Source organism: Aquarana catesbeiana, linkage group LG09 (genome assembly GCF_042186555.1).
Source record: "Aquarana catesbeiana isolate 2022-GZ linkage group LG09, ASM4218655v1, whole genome shotgun sequence".
Taxonomy (NCBI): domain Eukaryota; kingdom Metazoa; phylum Chordata; class Amphibia; order Anura; family Ranidae; genus Aquarana; species Aquarana catesbeiana.
Genome location: NC_133332.1, coordinates 23,671,186 through 23,688,436, shown reverse-complemented (window position 1 = coordinate 23,688,436; position 17,251 = coordinate 23,671,186). Strand labels below are relative to the sequence as shown.

Sequence of the window (17,251 nt, the reverse complement as noted above, 5' to 3'; positions counted from 1 at the left end):
CCTCCCAGGGCTTACTTAACTTCATGTTCATTGTTTCGATGATGCTATCTATCCATCTTGTTCTCTGTTGTCCTCTTCTCATTTGTCCTTCCATGTTTCCCAGCATCGGGGTCTTTTCCAATGAGTCCTCTCTTCGCATTAGGTGGCCAAAGAATCTGAGGTTCAGCTTCGGGATCTGTCCTTCCAGTGAATATTCAGGGTTGATTTCCTTTAAAGTTTTATTTATCCATAGTTAAAAACAGAGACATGTCCATAAGTGTAAAACAATTAGAGAGACATTTCAAAAATCCTTAGAATTCCTAGCTGGCGTTTGCTGGTAAGGTGTAGTTACTCTTGGAAGTATGCTGAATCCTCTACATGTTTCTTGGTGAACAAACACTTCTTCGGCAGGAATTATACACAATTTATCTATAACAATACAATTAAATATCAAAAGATTGAAATGACAAGTAGACAACATGATAAATGAGGGGGAGGAGAACTTTGGTTCTCCAAAGCAAGGTCCATTAAGACAAGAATGAGCAAGTTTGGGGTGGAGGAACTTGACTGACCTCAACCCCATAGAACACCTTTGGGATGAATTAAAGTGGGGACTGCGAGCCGGGCCTTCTCCTCCAACATCAGTGCCTAACCTCACAAATGCACTTCTGAAAAAATGGTCAAACGTTCCCATAGACACACTCCTAAACCTTGTGGACAGCCTTCCCAGAAGATTTGAAGCTGTTATAGCTGAAAGGGTGGGCCAACTCAATATTGAACCCTACAGACTAAGACTGGGATGCCATTAAAGTTCTTGTGCGTGTAAAGGCAGGTGTTCCAATATTTTTGGCAATATAGTGTATTAAAAACTTGTGAAAATAAACCTCCTATTTTGTTACGTTGTATTTTGGGAAGTTTAATTGTTTTCAAGGCAATAACCAGAATAACAAGAAAAACATTCCATTTTGGTGCATTCACCCTCTTTTGGTCATTGGCAATGTTGTGGTGAAATCAGTTTTGCCAATGTAGCTAGATCCTGCTACCAGCTGTTTGAATTCCCAGATTGCTCCTGCCCCCCACCACCACCACCTCCTGGCAGTGAGCATCGAGGGAGATGTAGTCGTAAAGGGGCACTGTATAATGGAATTGAAAATGCTGCAAGGACTACAAGAGCCAAACTCCCTGCACACAGAGCGGGAGAGACACAGGACTGTTTTACTGGGCAAATCTAGAGATTGGGAGATCTTTGCTGAGGGGAAGCAGAGCAGAGGCGACCTGCCAGAGCTGCACTAGACAGTCAACCATAGCAATTCTAGAGCAGGACAGTAGAGATTAAAGTGTTCTGAGGACCAGAGCTGAGAGACACTGGGACCTCACTTCAGAGGACCGCCATGCATTCTGGACTGGATTCCTGTGTACCAAGAGGGGTGAGCTGAGTTATCTGTGCTTGTCCCAACACTTGGTTGTCACAACGCTACTCCTTTTTTCACTGCCCACTAGCCATTAGCCACACCCTTAAAGGGACAGCTTCATGTGCACCACCCACAGAAGGGCCACACCGAAAGCTGAAAAACACTAACAATTAGGCACCAGTACTTTATAGTCACCTTCTGGGTACCTCTTTATTAGGTATGGGCGATTCCACCCATTAAAGGGGTGTAAGTGCACTCAAGAACATTATACCTGTGTTAAGTAAATCTGATTATTACTGGTTACGTCAATTAAAACTTGGTATAACAGTGCCGCAGTTCAGGTAAATCACCCCGTTATAGGTCAGTGTTCACTTTTCCTAGTTCTGCAGCTTTGAAAGTGTTCTGTTGTTTGTTTACCAATTCACGCCTTTATATAATACATTGAATTAATCTACCTTTCGGTTTGGTGGCTTACTTTCTGTGTGTTGATATACAGTAGATTGTAGGTATACTAACTCTTAAGTCACACAGGTGTGAGTGAGTCTCAAACCACAACCAGGTGTGTCGGTGGAGATCAAGCAGTTTACTGAGTCATGGCAGAAGAAAGAACCCACCATCACCAGCGTCTCCTCTAGGGGTAAGCACTACACCAATATTACTCCACTCAACCGTACCTGCAACAGTTAATGACAATACAGTTTTTCTTGGTTGTAACTTTCAGGCGTGAGTTACCTGAAACAAGAACAAGCAGTGGCAGCTGGTGCTCCATTCCCCTGCTACAACCCCCCCCCCCCCCGGTCGCTCGGTCGATCTTCCCGCACACTGCTTACCCCATCCATTCGGCGGCTTTCCCCCCTGCTTCTACCCCTCGGCAACTTCGCAGGCGGCTTTGAAGGCTTCCTACTTATCTGGTTGCTTCTCCTCCCGGCCAATCGGGTCCTAAGACCCAGGGCCATTTTAATGGCATTATGGACCCCTGGGCAAAATAATGCGCTGGGGCCCCTACCAGCCTGCCCCAATTGATGCCCCTACTCTCAAGAATTAAAGTACTGGATAAATAGTTGATAGAATTAAACATATATATAATTAGTACTTTCAATAAAATAAATTTTAAACAATAAGAAAACCTGCCATACATCGAAGTCTAATCAACACAAAGGGCACAGTATGGGGGAGAGGGGGAAGAAGGGCACAGTACAAGGGGAGTCAGGAGGGCGCAATACCAGGATCAGGAGGGCACAGTACAGGTTTCTGGGATGCTGCCCAGGACACGGCCATCCCAGAACACCTTAGTAAAAAAACGTGACTGTCCCGGCAAATCTAGGACAGTTGGCAAGTATAATGTAATGCAAAATTACCATGGCACCCCCACGTACCTGGGGCCCCTGGGCAGGGCCCAGGGGGGCCCATGCATAAAGAGAGCCCTGCAAAGAACCGCTTGCTGATTGGCCTGGAGGAGAAACAGGAAGACAATAACGAATATGAATTTGCTATTGTCACATAACTGGGTGGGCTCTGCACCCAGAGCCCACCCTTTTTAAAGCCAATTATAGCCTCTGGCTCTAATTATGTGCTTAAAAACAAAACAAAAAAACCCCCCATAGAAATCCATGTATCCGGCACCCTGCATGAAGGTTAGGAGCCGGGCGCATGGAGATTAGGGGGTTGGCGCCCCTGTGCCCTGTATGAGCGACCGCCACTGAGAACAAGTAAATATTCTGAAGCTCCATTGCAGGTAGACAAAAAAAAGTATCCTTAGCACAATATTACCAATGTGCAGTATTTGTGAAAATGTTTTAATAATAATATAAAAAAAAATCATCAAAGTTTTTGTTGCAATAGTTTTTTAGTGCATGTGATTTTTTTTTAATGTTATATTATTACTATTAATAATATATTTTTTTTTTAACAGGAAATAAGTTTATTAAGAATGTAATAAGCCATACAAATCAAAACAAACTTTACTATTATAATTATTTCTGGGAGACATTTAGTAGAGACATACGTGGCACACTCCTCCGATCCATTGTTTGATGAGGCCTATATAGGATGCTGGAAACTGCCCAACCAGCACCTACTGAGAACCCCATTCTTTTCTCCCTTCACCTTGGAAATGAGTTATAGTATAAGATGCTATTATCTGTGTGGAGTACAACTTTTTATGGATGGATGCAGATACAATTCATCTGATATTGTTATCGTATAGATCAGTGATGGCGAACCTTGGCACCCCAGATGTTTTGGAACTACATTTCCCATGATGCTCATGCACTCTGCAGTGTAGTTAAGCATCATGGGAAATGTAGTTCCAAAACATCTGGGGTGCCATGATTCACCATCACTGGTATAGATGCTTGCCGGGCCCGTGCATGGGCTGTATATCCTCCACTGAATCCCAAGTCGAGTTTGTATTCTGCTTTAGAATAACCAGCAGGATTAAGACCATCGGCACCAACAAGTTGCATATCTAATCTGTCTGGATAGGGGACAGATAGTGTAAGACTAGGAGGGGCGGATGATGGTGGTGGTAGCGGTGGTGGTGGGGTTACAAAATACATGTAATTGCAACCAAAGGTGAGGTTACACTTAAAAACCCAACTCATTACCGCCATAAGAACATAGGAAAACATCCAATGGAAACAAATAAAAACTTTATTTATTTTAAAAAACATCACATAATTCATCAGTATCATACATATCCAGTTTCTGGAGATCATTGCATTCTGTTTGGTGTTTGGTTTAGCCCACCTATGGGCTCCATCATGGGAGCCGGCCTTACCTCTGCTCGTTTCGCAGAATACAATATCAAAGCATTCTTAATTCTCAACCTTCTATCAGGTTCCGATCCCCTAGAGCAGGCTTTCTCAACCTTCTTACCCAGAGGAACCATTAAAAAATTTTCATGTGTTTGGATACCCCTGCTAGCTTAGTTGTTCAGGGGTCATAAGGAAAATGCTCCTTACCTTGGTGGTCAGTGACAGAAATGACCCCTTACATTGATGGTCAGTGAAAGAAATGACCCCGTATATTGGCGGTCAGTTGAAGAAATGACACCTTACATTGGTGATCAGTGGAAGAAATTACCCCTTACATTGGTGGTCAGTGGAAGGTATGATCCCTTACAGTGGTGGTCACTGGTCAGTGGAAGAAATGACCCCTTACATTGGTGATCAGTGGAAGAAATGACCCCTTACATTGATGGTCAGTGAAAGAAATGACCCCGTATATTGGCGGTCAGTTGAAGAAATGACACCTTACATTGGTGATCAGTGGAAGAAATTACCCCTTACATTGGTGGTCAGTGGAAGGTATGATCCCTTACAGTGGTGGTCACTGGTCAGTGGAAGAAACGACCCCTTACATTGGTGATCAATGGAAGAAATTACCCCTTACATTGGTTGTCAGTGCAAGGTATGATCCCTTACAGTGGTTGTCAGTGGAAGGAATGGTCCCTTACAGTGGTGGTTAGAATGCCACCATTACATTAAGCTGAAAAAGATCATTGGTGTCATGCTATTGGCTCTGCCAAGTGGCAATGGACCTGGAACCATGAAGGCACCATCCGATAGAAGGTCAGCAAGCCATAGCTCAAGGACCCCCTAGCAACCTCTGGAGGAACCATAGGGTTCCAAAGGACCCTGGTTGAGAATGCCTGCCCTAGAGAATATCTACTGTCATCATTTTGATCCCACACATAGTCAAATGGCTGAATAGGGATCGCTAGTAGAAAAAGTAGACACGGTGTAGTGGTGCCTTTAAAGCCCATCTAAACATTCAGTTTAAATCAGCTAAATATATTTCAGAAGCACCAAAATAAAAGATTAACAAGTGTCCTATAGTTGGTTTTCTTTAGAAACCAGACCTAGTCTGAGTAGAAATGCATGTCCAGTAATCTACAAAGAAAGACCCTTGTTCTCTGTGTGGGAGCAGTGGCCTCTCTGCCGCGGTTCGTCATGCCCCCTGCTGAGTCAGAAATGTAGCTCTGCAATCAGCAGATCTCATGTTCCCTGTTAATTAAAGAGCTTCAGCTCTGATTCAGCAGAGGGCATGTCAGACCTTTGCAGAGAGGCCACTGCTTCCACACAGACGGCAAGCATGCTATAGCATGCTGGCCGGGGGCAGGCTTTTCTACTCAGGCTGCTCTCTTAAAGCCGAGTTCCACACAGAAATAGAACTTCCGCTGATCTGGTTCCTCCCCCACTCCGGTATTAAATTGGGCACCTTTCAGGGGGGAGGGGGGAACAGATACCTGTCTAATAGAGGTATTTTCTCCCAAAAGGGCGCCGCAGAATCCGTGGCAAACTACGCCATGTCCGGCCCCTCCTTTGCCCCCCCCTCCGCTGTCTTCTGAGAGACACACAGGTCCCAGAAGACAGCAGGGACCATTCAGAACATGCAGAGCAACCCGCGCATGTGCAGTAGGGAACCTTCAATTCCTAAATTCCCTTACTGAAGATGCTGACGCCTGCACCCAGAGCCGAGGGAAGGGTCGGCTTCGGGTGAGGACATCGCGAGCGCCCTGGACAGGTAAGTGTCCTTATGTACAGGCACCGCAAATGATTGCTGGATTTTTTGTAATATGATCATCTCCCATGATTCGAAGCTCCATCTAGTGGCCATAGTGCAGTATTTTTTATTATTGAGGTATGTCGGAAAAAAACACATCATGGCCACTAGATGGAGCTGACAGTCTTAATAGATAATAATATTGCAAAAAAAATAATAAAGCAATCCATCGTTGTGCCTGTGCGCATGGAAAATGTTTTATATATAGATTTTTATATGATTCTTATATGTTTTTTTTAGATTTTTAAATGTTTTATATTATAAATTTTTATATACACCTTTCACTTTGATTTACCTGGAATTTATTTAGCCAATTTAAACTTAAAGTCCAACTGAGCTTTAACTTTTGTTTTAATTTTTGGTTCCTTTGGGCGGAGGATTAAAAATTCCTGGCTGTATATTATTGATTAAAGTCAAAACCTTCGGCGCGATGATTTATAGAGAGTGTTGTGTGAAAGTCTACTGACACCTTAATATTTCTAGAAATAAAAAAAACATCACAGCACAATACTGATTTATGGACTATACAAAAAAAAATAATACATTTTACTTTTCAGGGAAAAATACAGTATATAGTGATTACCAGCAATATAAATGAAGGAATACGGTATGAAAGCTAGTTTAGGAAGAAAAAATATTTGGACTAATTCTGGAAGGATTGCCATCCTGTTCAGCTGCAGATACAATATAAAACAGGGCTGGATTTTTTTTTTTTTTTTTACCCAGCCCAAGCCTGTCTACACATAGTTTTTGGAACAACTAGAAATGAGATGCTGAGATTTCAGATTATCAGTAAATCGTTTAGATGGTGGCAGGGCACAGTGGCTCTGGTGAGGCTGCTCTTGACAAAAACAGGAGACCCAGATTTGAGAAATCTGATTTACTAATGGAGAGCCAAATGAAAGGTTTAAGTCAAAGTACCTTTATTTTTGGTTCGATATGGGTGTACCGTGCAATCTGTATTGAGGGCTCTCTTGAGGCACAAAATCCAAGTAGCACAATCGGTCTTCACCAAAGCTCCTGTGGTGGAGTTGTGTGAGGAACCCCAGTAGTCCCAGCTTTGCCACAAACTGGTGTTAGGTTTTGACCCTCAGGATCGCCCCCTACCAAGATGTTGGCTTCAACAAACAGGTTATGGTGTGGAGATAGGGCTAAGGGCGAGAGGGTAGTTAGGTCCAGGCAGGAGGTGAGGCAGGTGAAAACGTAGTCAGATCCAGGAAGGGGATGAGGCAGGCAAAAGAGTAGTCAGTTCCAGGAAGGGCTGAGGCAGGCGACGGTAGTCAGGTCCAGGCAGGCAAGAGGGTAGTCAGATCCAGGAAGGGGATGAGGCAAACAAGAGTGTAATCAGATCCAGGCAGAAGAGGAAGCAGGTGAGAGGGTAGTCAGCTCCAGGTAGGGTATGAGGCAGGCGAGAGGGTAGTCACGTCTCGGCAGGGAATGAGGTAAGCAAGAGGGTAGTCAGGTCCAGGCAGGGAATGAGGCAGGCGAGAGGGAAATCCAGGTCCAGGCCAGAAATGAGGCAGGTGAGAGGGTAGTTAGTTCCAGGAAGAGGATGAGGCTGGTGAGAGGATAGTCAGGTCCAGGCAATGGATGAGGCTGGTGAGAGGGAAGTCAGGTTCAGGCAGGGGATAAAACAAGCGAAAGGGTAGTCAGGTCCCAGCAGGGAATGAGGCAGGTGAGAGGATAGTCAGGTCCAGGCAGGGGATGAGGCAGGTGAGTGGTAGTCAGGTCCAGACAGGGGATGAGGCAAACAAGAGGGTAGTCAGGTCCAGGCAGGGGATTAGGAAAGCAAGAGGGTAGTCAGATCCAGGCAGGGGATGAGGCAAGCAGGAGGGTAGTCAGGTCCAGGCAGGGGATGAGGAAAGCAAGAGGGTAGTCAGGTCCAGGCAGGGGATGAGGAAAACAAGAGGGTAGTCAGGTCCAGGCAGGGGATGAGGAAAACAAGAGGGTAGTCAGGTCCAGGCAGGGGATGAGGCAAGCAGGAGGGTAGGCAGGTTCAGGCAGAGGATGAGGCAAGTGAGAGGGTGGTGAGGTCCAGGCAAGGGAATGAGGCAGGTGAGAGGGTAGTCAGGTCCAGGCAGGGGATGAAGCAGGCGAGATGGTAGTCAGGTCCAACCAGGGGATGAGGAAGGTGACAGGGTAGTCAGGTCCAGTCAGGGGATGAGGAAGGTGACAGGGTAGTCAGGTCCAGTCAGGCTATGAGGCAGGTGGGAAAGTAATCAGGTCAAAGCTAAGGTCTAAGCGGGCAGCAAGAGAGTGGTCAGGTCAAGACAGGTTGCCAATAAACAAGCAACTGTCAGACAAGTATTAAAGCTCTCAGGTAACTTGCAACAAGACACAAACCCAGCTGCTGGAAGTTATGGAGATCCAGGGTATCCTGGAAATCTTGGAAGATCTGGCACTGAGTACTCTAACAATGGGCATTTTTCTGGTCCACTAATCCTTGTTATGCCTAACATTTACAGAGCAAAACAATTCATTCCTGGTAAATGTGCCATCACTAAGTCCTCATAATTATTAATAGCTTAAGTCCCAAAGAAGGGGGAGGTCTTTGAGTTTCCAAAACCCGTTGGCTGTTCTATGTCGTTTTTGTTTTTGTTAACCAATATTAAAAGCTCTTGGACTTTCAGGCATTTCATTTAGAGCTCTCATTAGATGCTTGCATACAAATTATGGCACCCAAAAAAACACCTCTCTGGCATCATCTCTTTTACAAAGAAATTGCCCTTGTTAGACTCTTCTACATTCCTCTTTAAAACTTGTTTCACAATTAGTTTCACCTTGGTACTAAGGGTGTGACTTCAGAACTTAGCCCCAAAAACTGCCATTACTTTGTCCAATTATAGTGCTCTTTATGGTCACCAAGGCACTCTAATTGTATTGCCTCTCTGTCAGAAAGGCCAATGTTCTTCAAGGCACGCATTAATCAAACTCCCTATATTATCATTATCTATATTACAATTAAGATACGTAGCTCATACAAGTTAGAGAATGGGCACCTCCATACCTTTACAGTCTTCTGTCAATGACATCACATCCATCATATCACAACCCTCTTCGAACCTGTCATTTAAAAAAGTTTGGAGGACACGCATAAGAGGTACTAGATCTCTTATTATTAACTTCCAAAATTGTGAATGACCTTGATCATGATCTTATTTAGACACATGCAATTCGTTTAGTTCTAAATTCATTTTTTCAACGAATTTCGACAAATTAGTCCATTCTGAATTAACGAAAACCCGTTTAAACTATTTTTTCCGAATATTTGTAAATACGAAAATTCAAAATTCGAATGGCGAAAATCTGAAAACCCGAAAATTCGAAAATCTGAAATAATAACTAACTAATAATAACTTAACAATAACTAACTATTAAATTTCCTTTCTAATTTGGCTGTTAGTGAACGTAACGAATTTATCCGAAGTTACGAATTATCTGAAATAACGAATGCCGTATCCAAAAGAGTGGAACGTAACAAATTAATTATAATAAAAACTTTTTATTATTATTATTTATTATTAATTCATTCCATTCCATGTGTTTAGATGCGGCATTCGTTATTTCAGATAATTCGTAACTTTGGATACATTTGTATTCGTTACATTCACTAACAGCCAAATTTGAAAGGAAATTCCAATACCTACAATTTAATAGTTAGTAATAGTTAAGTTATTATTATTATTATTATAAAATTTTCGGGTTTTTTGGATTTTCAAACTTACGAATTTTTAAAAATTTACGAAAATGTACGAATTTACAAATTTTTTAAAATTTGCGAATTTTTACAAATTTACGTTTTTTCTTTTAATTTGCGAATTTACGAATTTTTGAATATTTAAATGTACGAATTTTTGAATATTCAAATTTACGAATATTCTGAGAAGTTTTAACAGGTTTTTGTTAATTCTGATATTTCCAAATAATTTGCCTAGGCAAGAAACCAGAAAGTAGCTGAAGAAATGTAAATAAAAAAAATTGAGAAGAAGTGAACGTGATATATCTTCCTATCTGTTTATTAATGCTAGCAGCATGAGGATTACAAATAATCAATGTTGATTGGGAGAGTGAAAAGGGCCATAAAGACATGGGTGAGCGAGTTTAGGGTGGAGGAACTTGACTGGTCTCAACCCAATAGAAGACCTTTGGGATGAATTAGAGTGGAGACTGCAAGCCAGGCCTCCTCATCCAACATCAGTGTGTGACCTCACAAATGCGAAATGGAAGAATGGTCAAACATTCCCATAGACACGCTCCTAAACTTTGTGGACAGCCTTCCCAGAAGAGTTGAAGCTGTTATAGCTGCAAAGGGTGGGTCAATGCAATTTTGAACCCTACAGACTAAGACTGGGATGCCATTAAAGTTCATGTGCGTGTAAAGGCAGGCGTCCCAACACTTTTGGTAATATAGTGTAGGTATCACTGAGGAACAAGTATTGGTTGTTTTTATTGCATGGAAGGTTCAGCCCATTTCTAGCCAAAATTTCTTTTTTGCCTATTTTACCTTATATTATCTTGAATTGCTGATCTCAAATTTGCCAAGCACTTACAGAATTTTACAAGCACAGGATGGCAATTCTTCTTTTTAGAATACAATAATGATCTCAAACTTGCTCAAACTCTGCCCAACATCCTGGCCACCCACCAGTTACAGGGCATAATGATCCTGCAGATCACACGCCCCGACCCGTAGCAGTATGGGTATGGATAATATCCCAGCATGGGCTCGCAGACTTTCTGGCAATACCGCTGTCCGCGGCGGCAGTAATTACAGCAGTAGCCTCGATGATCCCACATGGAGTGAAACTCCAGTCCGGCTTCTCTCTGAAAGACAAAAGAAAAATATGTTGAAAAGTAAAACATGACGCATAATTCAGCAACCTCATATTGCCGCATTTATTAAAATACTGTATATCTATGTAGCGCCCAACGCTAACCCTGAGGGGGTTGCCATAGATTTAACCAGTTCTTTGCCAAAACAGTGCAGAGAGGCAGCCAGGCACAAAGCAACAGTCCATTGACTCCGGCTCATTGAAAAGTATATGGCAGTATTTTTTAACCTTTTTACCTCAAAGGAACCCTTGCAATAATTTTCAGGTCTCAGGGAACCCCTGCTAAGATGGGTCTATTTATGGTTATTGGGAAAATACCCCTTACATTGGTGGTGGTCAGTGGGGTGAATGCTCATCTTACAGTGGTGGTCAGAATGCCACCCTAACAGTCATGCCTCTGGCTCTGCCAAGTGGTGTTGAACCTGGAACTGTGCAGGCATCATCACATGGAAGGTAACGTAGACACAGCTCAAGGAACCCCTAACCACCTCTGGAGGAACCCTAGGGTTCCACGGAACCCTGGTTGAGAATGGTTGGTCTAGGGGTTTGTCTGTTTGTATTTTTTTGCTTGTAGATACAGTACATGGGAGGGGAATCAGGGTGATGTGGAATACTCTAAAAGGCTTGAGCACAATTCTGTAGTGGACAACTCTTTCTCTCTAAATAGCAGCAACAAAGTCTTTCCCTCACAGTTGGAACCCTTGAGATGTTTGCAGAACAAGTTTAGCTAGACTGGGACAGTCTATAAATTCACAGCTGAGAACCATAAGAAGTTTACAAAACAGGTTTGGCTAGACTGGATCAGTCTATAAATCAGTGGCGGACCATGCATTAGGGCCATGCCTCCCGCAGCTAATCACAGGAGTTCCTGTGATTAGCTGCGGGAGGCATCCTTATTGAAAGCAATGGCAGGCTGACGACTCCTGCAGCTAAATGTGGCCACTCACATGTAATCTCCCATGCAGCGTTTCACATGCGAGTGATCGCCCCTGGATTCAGGTAGTCTGGGTTCAGGGCTGATGTGTGTCTGGAGGATTCCACAACTGATTTGGTGAGGCAACTATCCCCCTGCATAGTTCAAGGTCAAATTAGGTTAGAGGGCTGCAGGAGGCAGCTGCATTGAAAGCAATGGGAGGCTGGCAGCTCCCGCAGCCAATCGCAGCCACTCACATATAATCTCTCATGCAGCGATCGCATGCGAGTGATCGGCCCCGGACGTAGGCAGTCTGCGTTCAGGGACGATGTATGTCTGGAGGATTCCACTAATGATTTGGTGGGGTAACTATCCACCTGGCTTGTGGATTGTTCATGGTCAAATTAGGTTATGGGGCAGGGTGATGCTTTAGCTCATTGACCTCATCACTTTTGAAGACTCCGGCAGTGAGATAACTCCATTAAGGGTTTAAGGTCTAAACTACCCTTTCTCGACTTATTTTTACCTCCAAGAATCCTTGAAATAGTATTTAAGTCTTAACATTAAAATAATAAAAGCAAAACTGTTCAGCGCTCAGAAGCAGTATGAATAAAGTCCCAAAGCATGTAATTCCCATGGAAATACGTAGATGTCACATCAACAGACAGAGAGGAGACTCCCTAAAGGTGGATAGGGTGCTGTAATGGAACGATGGTAACAATCGTGCATCCAAATCAGTGTATACCACCACCAGAAGTGCAGGCCGCTCACCTTCATAAATGGACCCACTGAGCCAACAGATAGGTCATTAATGCAGTCCCTTCATAAGGGTAATAATATAGATGAGTAGGCTGGCTTCACATATGTCCTCCCCTTGGTCATGCAATATCCAAATAGCATAATCATCGGCATACACAGGTCATGTTAAAACAAAATAAAACACATAGTGCGTCATTTATGAAGGTGAGTCCATTTATGAAGCCGAGTCATTTATGAAGGTGAGTCATTTATGAAGGTGAGTCCATTTATGAAGCCGAGTCATTTATGAAGGTGAGTCATTTATGAAGGTGAGTCCATTTATGAAGGTGAGGTCAGTATAGGTAGGAGGGTAATCTGCATACTGCTTACTGCTCAAGGAACCCCAGTGCTCCACAGAACCCTTGTTAAAAAAGGCTTATGTAGGGAATTCAGTATGTGAATGTGAATTCAGTATGTGTCCTACTTGGTGCATTGAGGTTCATCAAGAAGATCTCACTGCTGGAGTCTCAGAGAAGTACCAATTGAACTATTGCACACATGTGGTGGTTTTGTCCAGTCTTCCAAACATATTGGTCTAGAACAGGGGGTCTCCAAACTTTCTAAACAAAGGGCCAGTTTACTGTTCTTCAGACTTTAGGGGGGGCCAGACTGGCCATTGGAAACAGAAAATGTCTCAGCATCAGTAGGAGTAAACAATGCCCCATCTTTGGTGTCAGTGAGAGGAATTGTGCCCCATCATTGGTGTCATTGGGTGGAAAGAATCATTTCCCATCGTTGGTGTCACTGGAGGAATGGTGCCCCATCATTGGTGTCACTGGGAGGAACTGTGTCCTGTTGTTGGTATCCCCGCATCAATGACACATCCTCCTTGTTGAGGGGTATAACGTTTGATCATACTCATGTTTTGTTGTCTTTTATAGAGTTGCATGCATCTGCCCCTGAAGAGTGGTATTATCCACGAAACGCGTTGGGCTTTTAGGATGCATTCTCATGCCTACTGATAGGAACCTACTCATTATCTACAACCAAATGATTATACTGTGTTTCTTACCATTGATTACACTGCATAGTGCCATTTAGATGATGTGTACATATATGAATTTGCAATAATTCATTTTATCCATATTAAATCTCTTGTCAATTTTATATGCCGTCCCTTTGATATGTATATGTAATGTATTCATGAGGTCAACACCATGTATGTGTGTGTATACATATTAAACCTTTTCTACTATGTGCATCATTGTTATGTATTGCCAGACTCAATATGCCAATTAAACATATTTTCTAATTATCTCACCCCCACAAATCAATAGATCATTTAAAGTCCCACCTTACTTTTTCTCACATCGTTGGTGTGCCCCTTTACTTGTGTCACTGATGGGGGGATTATGCCCCATTGCTGGTGTCAGGATGAAATATTGTTCCAAGGGCCAGATAAAAGCAAGCAAATGCCAACAAACTGCCCCCCGTGCCGCAGTTTGGAGACCACTGGTCTAGAGTGAGTGTAATAACTAACTCTTTAGCTTGTCCTTTCCCTTTAGACCAGCCAATCTTAACCAGGGTTCTGTGGAACCCTAGGGCTTCTCAAGAGGTTGGCTGATGAACTCTCAATTTTTGGTGCCTGCATACAGTATCTGCAAGGTCAAGACCACTTGGCTGAGCCAGAGGCATAACACCAATGATCTTTTTATCTGTCTATAGGGGTGGATTCTGACCACCACTGTAAGGGGCATTTTTTCCCACTGACCTCCAGTGAATTGGTTTTACCAGGGGTTACCTGAGATCTGAAAAATATTTCAAGTGTTCCTCTGAAGGAAAAAGGGTTGGAAAAGCTGCTGTAGACTCTTGGATCTATTTCATTCATGGCTCCAATATCTCATAGAAAGATCATGGGTATTGTTTAATCCCTCATTTATTAAATTCTGCAAAGAGTAATGAGTCCTTTACATTGGACGTCATTGTTAGCCTTGTTCATTATGTTATGGTTTAACCAGATAGATCATACAATACTCACAGGGGAATTCGTACAGCGCAATCGACAACCCGTGAACTATAATTGTGGGATGTTTGAAGAAAATTTAAGCTATCTATAGGTTATCAAAATGCTTGTAGTCCCCTGAGTTACTAACATAATGACCCATGGACTAGGTATTTTCCCTTATCATGTTTGTACACAAGGGAATATTACTAATATTTTTAGATGACATCTGCGTTTAGGGGAATCAATGCACCCCCTTCTTCATCTCTTTTTTTATTTTTTTTTCTCTCGTCTCAAATTTTCGAAACATATATTTTTTATATTAATATATTATATCTTGTCTGATGTTGTCTGCTTCATGTCTATAGTTAAAATTAAACAGCAGAATTATAATATTTGGATCTCGATGGAAACAGAGAATGAAATGTTTTTGGTGATTATCTTGTCGATCTGGGAAAAATTTCTTTTTTTTCTTTTTATTTTCTTATAACAAAAATAAATAAATGAATAATAAAAGAAAAAAAAGAAACCATAGATCAGTTCATGCAATTATTAACGCCTGTAATTTAATTAGTTGTAGGTAGACTAATCCTAAAAGGGGCATTCACTCCATAGGGCGTATGGCAATACACTTTATAGGTACATTGCAATTCCTTCTTAAAGCAGCGTTCCTCCCAAAAATGGAACTTCTGCTCTAAGCGAAGATGACCCCCTGACATACCACATTTGGCATGTAATTTTTTTTTTGGGGGGGGGGATCGGAAACCCTCCAGCTCCCACTTCCTCCCCCGGCACTGGAAATCAGTTCACCTTTCCCCCTCCCTCTCGGCAATCATCTGGGACACGTCACAGGTCCCAGATGATTGCCCGGCCAGCCACAGCATGCCGATGGCTCGCGCATGCGCAGTGCGTGCCCAGCTGTGAAGCCACAGCCAGGCAGCATGCATGTGGAGAGAGAAACAGAGGAGTGGAGGACAAGGCAAGGCCAACAAAGCTACTTGGAATTTCAAAGTGTAAAGATCAGGGTCACGCTCTAATGACGTCAACCATTTAAGTGTCACAGTCAGGGGTCAAGCTCAGAGACCAGCAGCTATAGCAGTAGAAAGGCTCCAAACCACCAGCAGGATAGATATACAAACAGGTCACCCTGGTGGATGACATGGGCTCACCCGAGGTGCGGGGTCTAAAGCTTCTAATGGTGAAGATGAGTTTTGCTGCAAGTTAGTACCTGGAGGCAGTCCTCAGGATCGCCCCACCAGAAGGTGAGCAAGCCGGAGTCCAGTAGCGGATATAACAGGTAGGGATCAAGCAGAAGCGTAGTCAGTAAACAAGCCAAAGTTAGGCAACAAGTGCTTGCATATTGGGATCAAGCACAATTGTAGTCGAGGAACAAGCCAAAAGTTGGTAGTGAAAATACAGACGCCATTAGGAGTGAAACAAGTGAGATATTGGCTGGAGAAAGCACAAAAATCTGGCAAACAGGAAGTGCAATGGCATTGCCTAAATAGGAAGTTCATGGGAGGAGCAAAGAGTTCAAGGTTCAGCAGAAATATGACACAAGGCAAAGTTCTCTAAGGAATCAGGCAAGGAGCTGTCCAGCACCTCAGGTGGCTCAGCAAGAAGCGATGCTGCCAGACACAGCAGACGTTGCAGGTTCATATCTGGATTCTGACATTAGGTTTACTCCAAGTCCACCAACTTCTGCACAGTCCCTGCCTTGGCCACGCTCTTCTGATGCATTTAACCCGGATTGGGCCTAATCGTAGAGGTCTACATTGTTGGTCTGACCTCAACAGGTAAGCCCAATCTGGGTGACACACATTAGAAATATGTGGCCAAGGGTGGGTGACTGCGCAGAAGCTGGTGGGCTTGAAATCAACTTGAACGGTTAATGCCATTAGAGTGCATCCCTGATCCTTACACTTCGGCTTTCTTGTGGAGCAGGACATGCTCTTTTTGGATGACCAAAAAGAGCTTGTCTATACTAGCAGTGTTTTCAATATATATAACATAGGAACATGTCATTGTATTACAGAGATGTGTAAAATATAAAAGATTTATTTTAATTTTGCCCAAATACACATTTTTAAGTGGTTCTAAAGACAGAATTTTTTTTTTTTAACCTTAATGCATTCTATCTTCTCCTGTCTTTGTCAACTGGGGAGTGAGCCTACACCACTGACCCCATAGCCTACTGTGGAGGCACTTGGTGGGGGGGAGGAGCCAGAAGCCCTGGCGAGGGATCCGAGAAGAGGAGGGTCAGGACTGCTCTCGGCAAAAGTATTGCACAGAGCAGGTAAGTATGACATGTTTGTTATTTTAAAGCAGGGGTCTCCAAGCTTTCTAAACAATGGTCCAGTTGACTGTCCTTAAGACTTTAGGGTTTCCGAACTTTGGCCATTGGGAGTAGAAAAGGTCTCGATGTCAGTGGGAAAAGGCAATGCCCCATCTTTGGTGTCAGTGGGAGGAATTGTGTTCTTTCATTGGTGTCATTGGGCCCAATATTTCGTGTCATTGGGAGGAATAGTGCCCCATCGTTGGTGTCAGTGGGAGAAACCATGCACAATCATTGGTATTGCTGGGAGGAATTACGCCCCATCATTGGTGTCATTGGAAGTAATTATGCCCCATTGTTGGTGTGACAGACCCAACCAGGACAGGGGCTTTTGGAAGAAACTGCAGGGTGACCTTTTGCCTACTGACTATGGGCCCTGGCTTTTAAAGGAACGCTACTCTTTGGGAGGTGTGTGCCTGGGGGACCCCGGTAGTGGTCTTGCTTTGAATTCAGGATTGGCTCCCCGAAACACAC

At 43.3% G+C, this 17,251-nt stretch overlaps 1 protein-coding gene across 1 annotated transcript in view; it reads right to left on the bottom strand.

Annotated features, from left to right (window-relative positions):
• Positions 1 to 9,547: 9,547 nt before the first annotated feature.
• TNMD (tenomodulin) overlaps positions 9,548 to 17,251 on the bottom strand; it is a 164,990-nt gene continuing 157,286 nt past the window's right edge. The window contains exon 7 of the mRNA XM_073598138.1: positions 9,548 to 10,781. Within this exon, the coding sequence (XP_073454239.1) occupies positions 10,572 to 10,781 (210 nt within the window). The 3' untranslated portion in view covers positions 9,548 to 10,571. The remainder of the gene's footprint in view (positions 10,782 to 17,251) is intronic.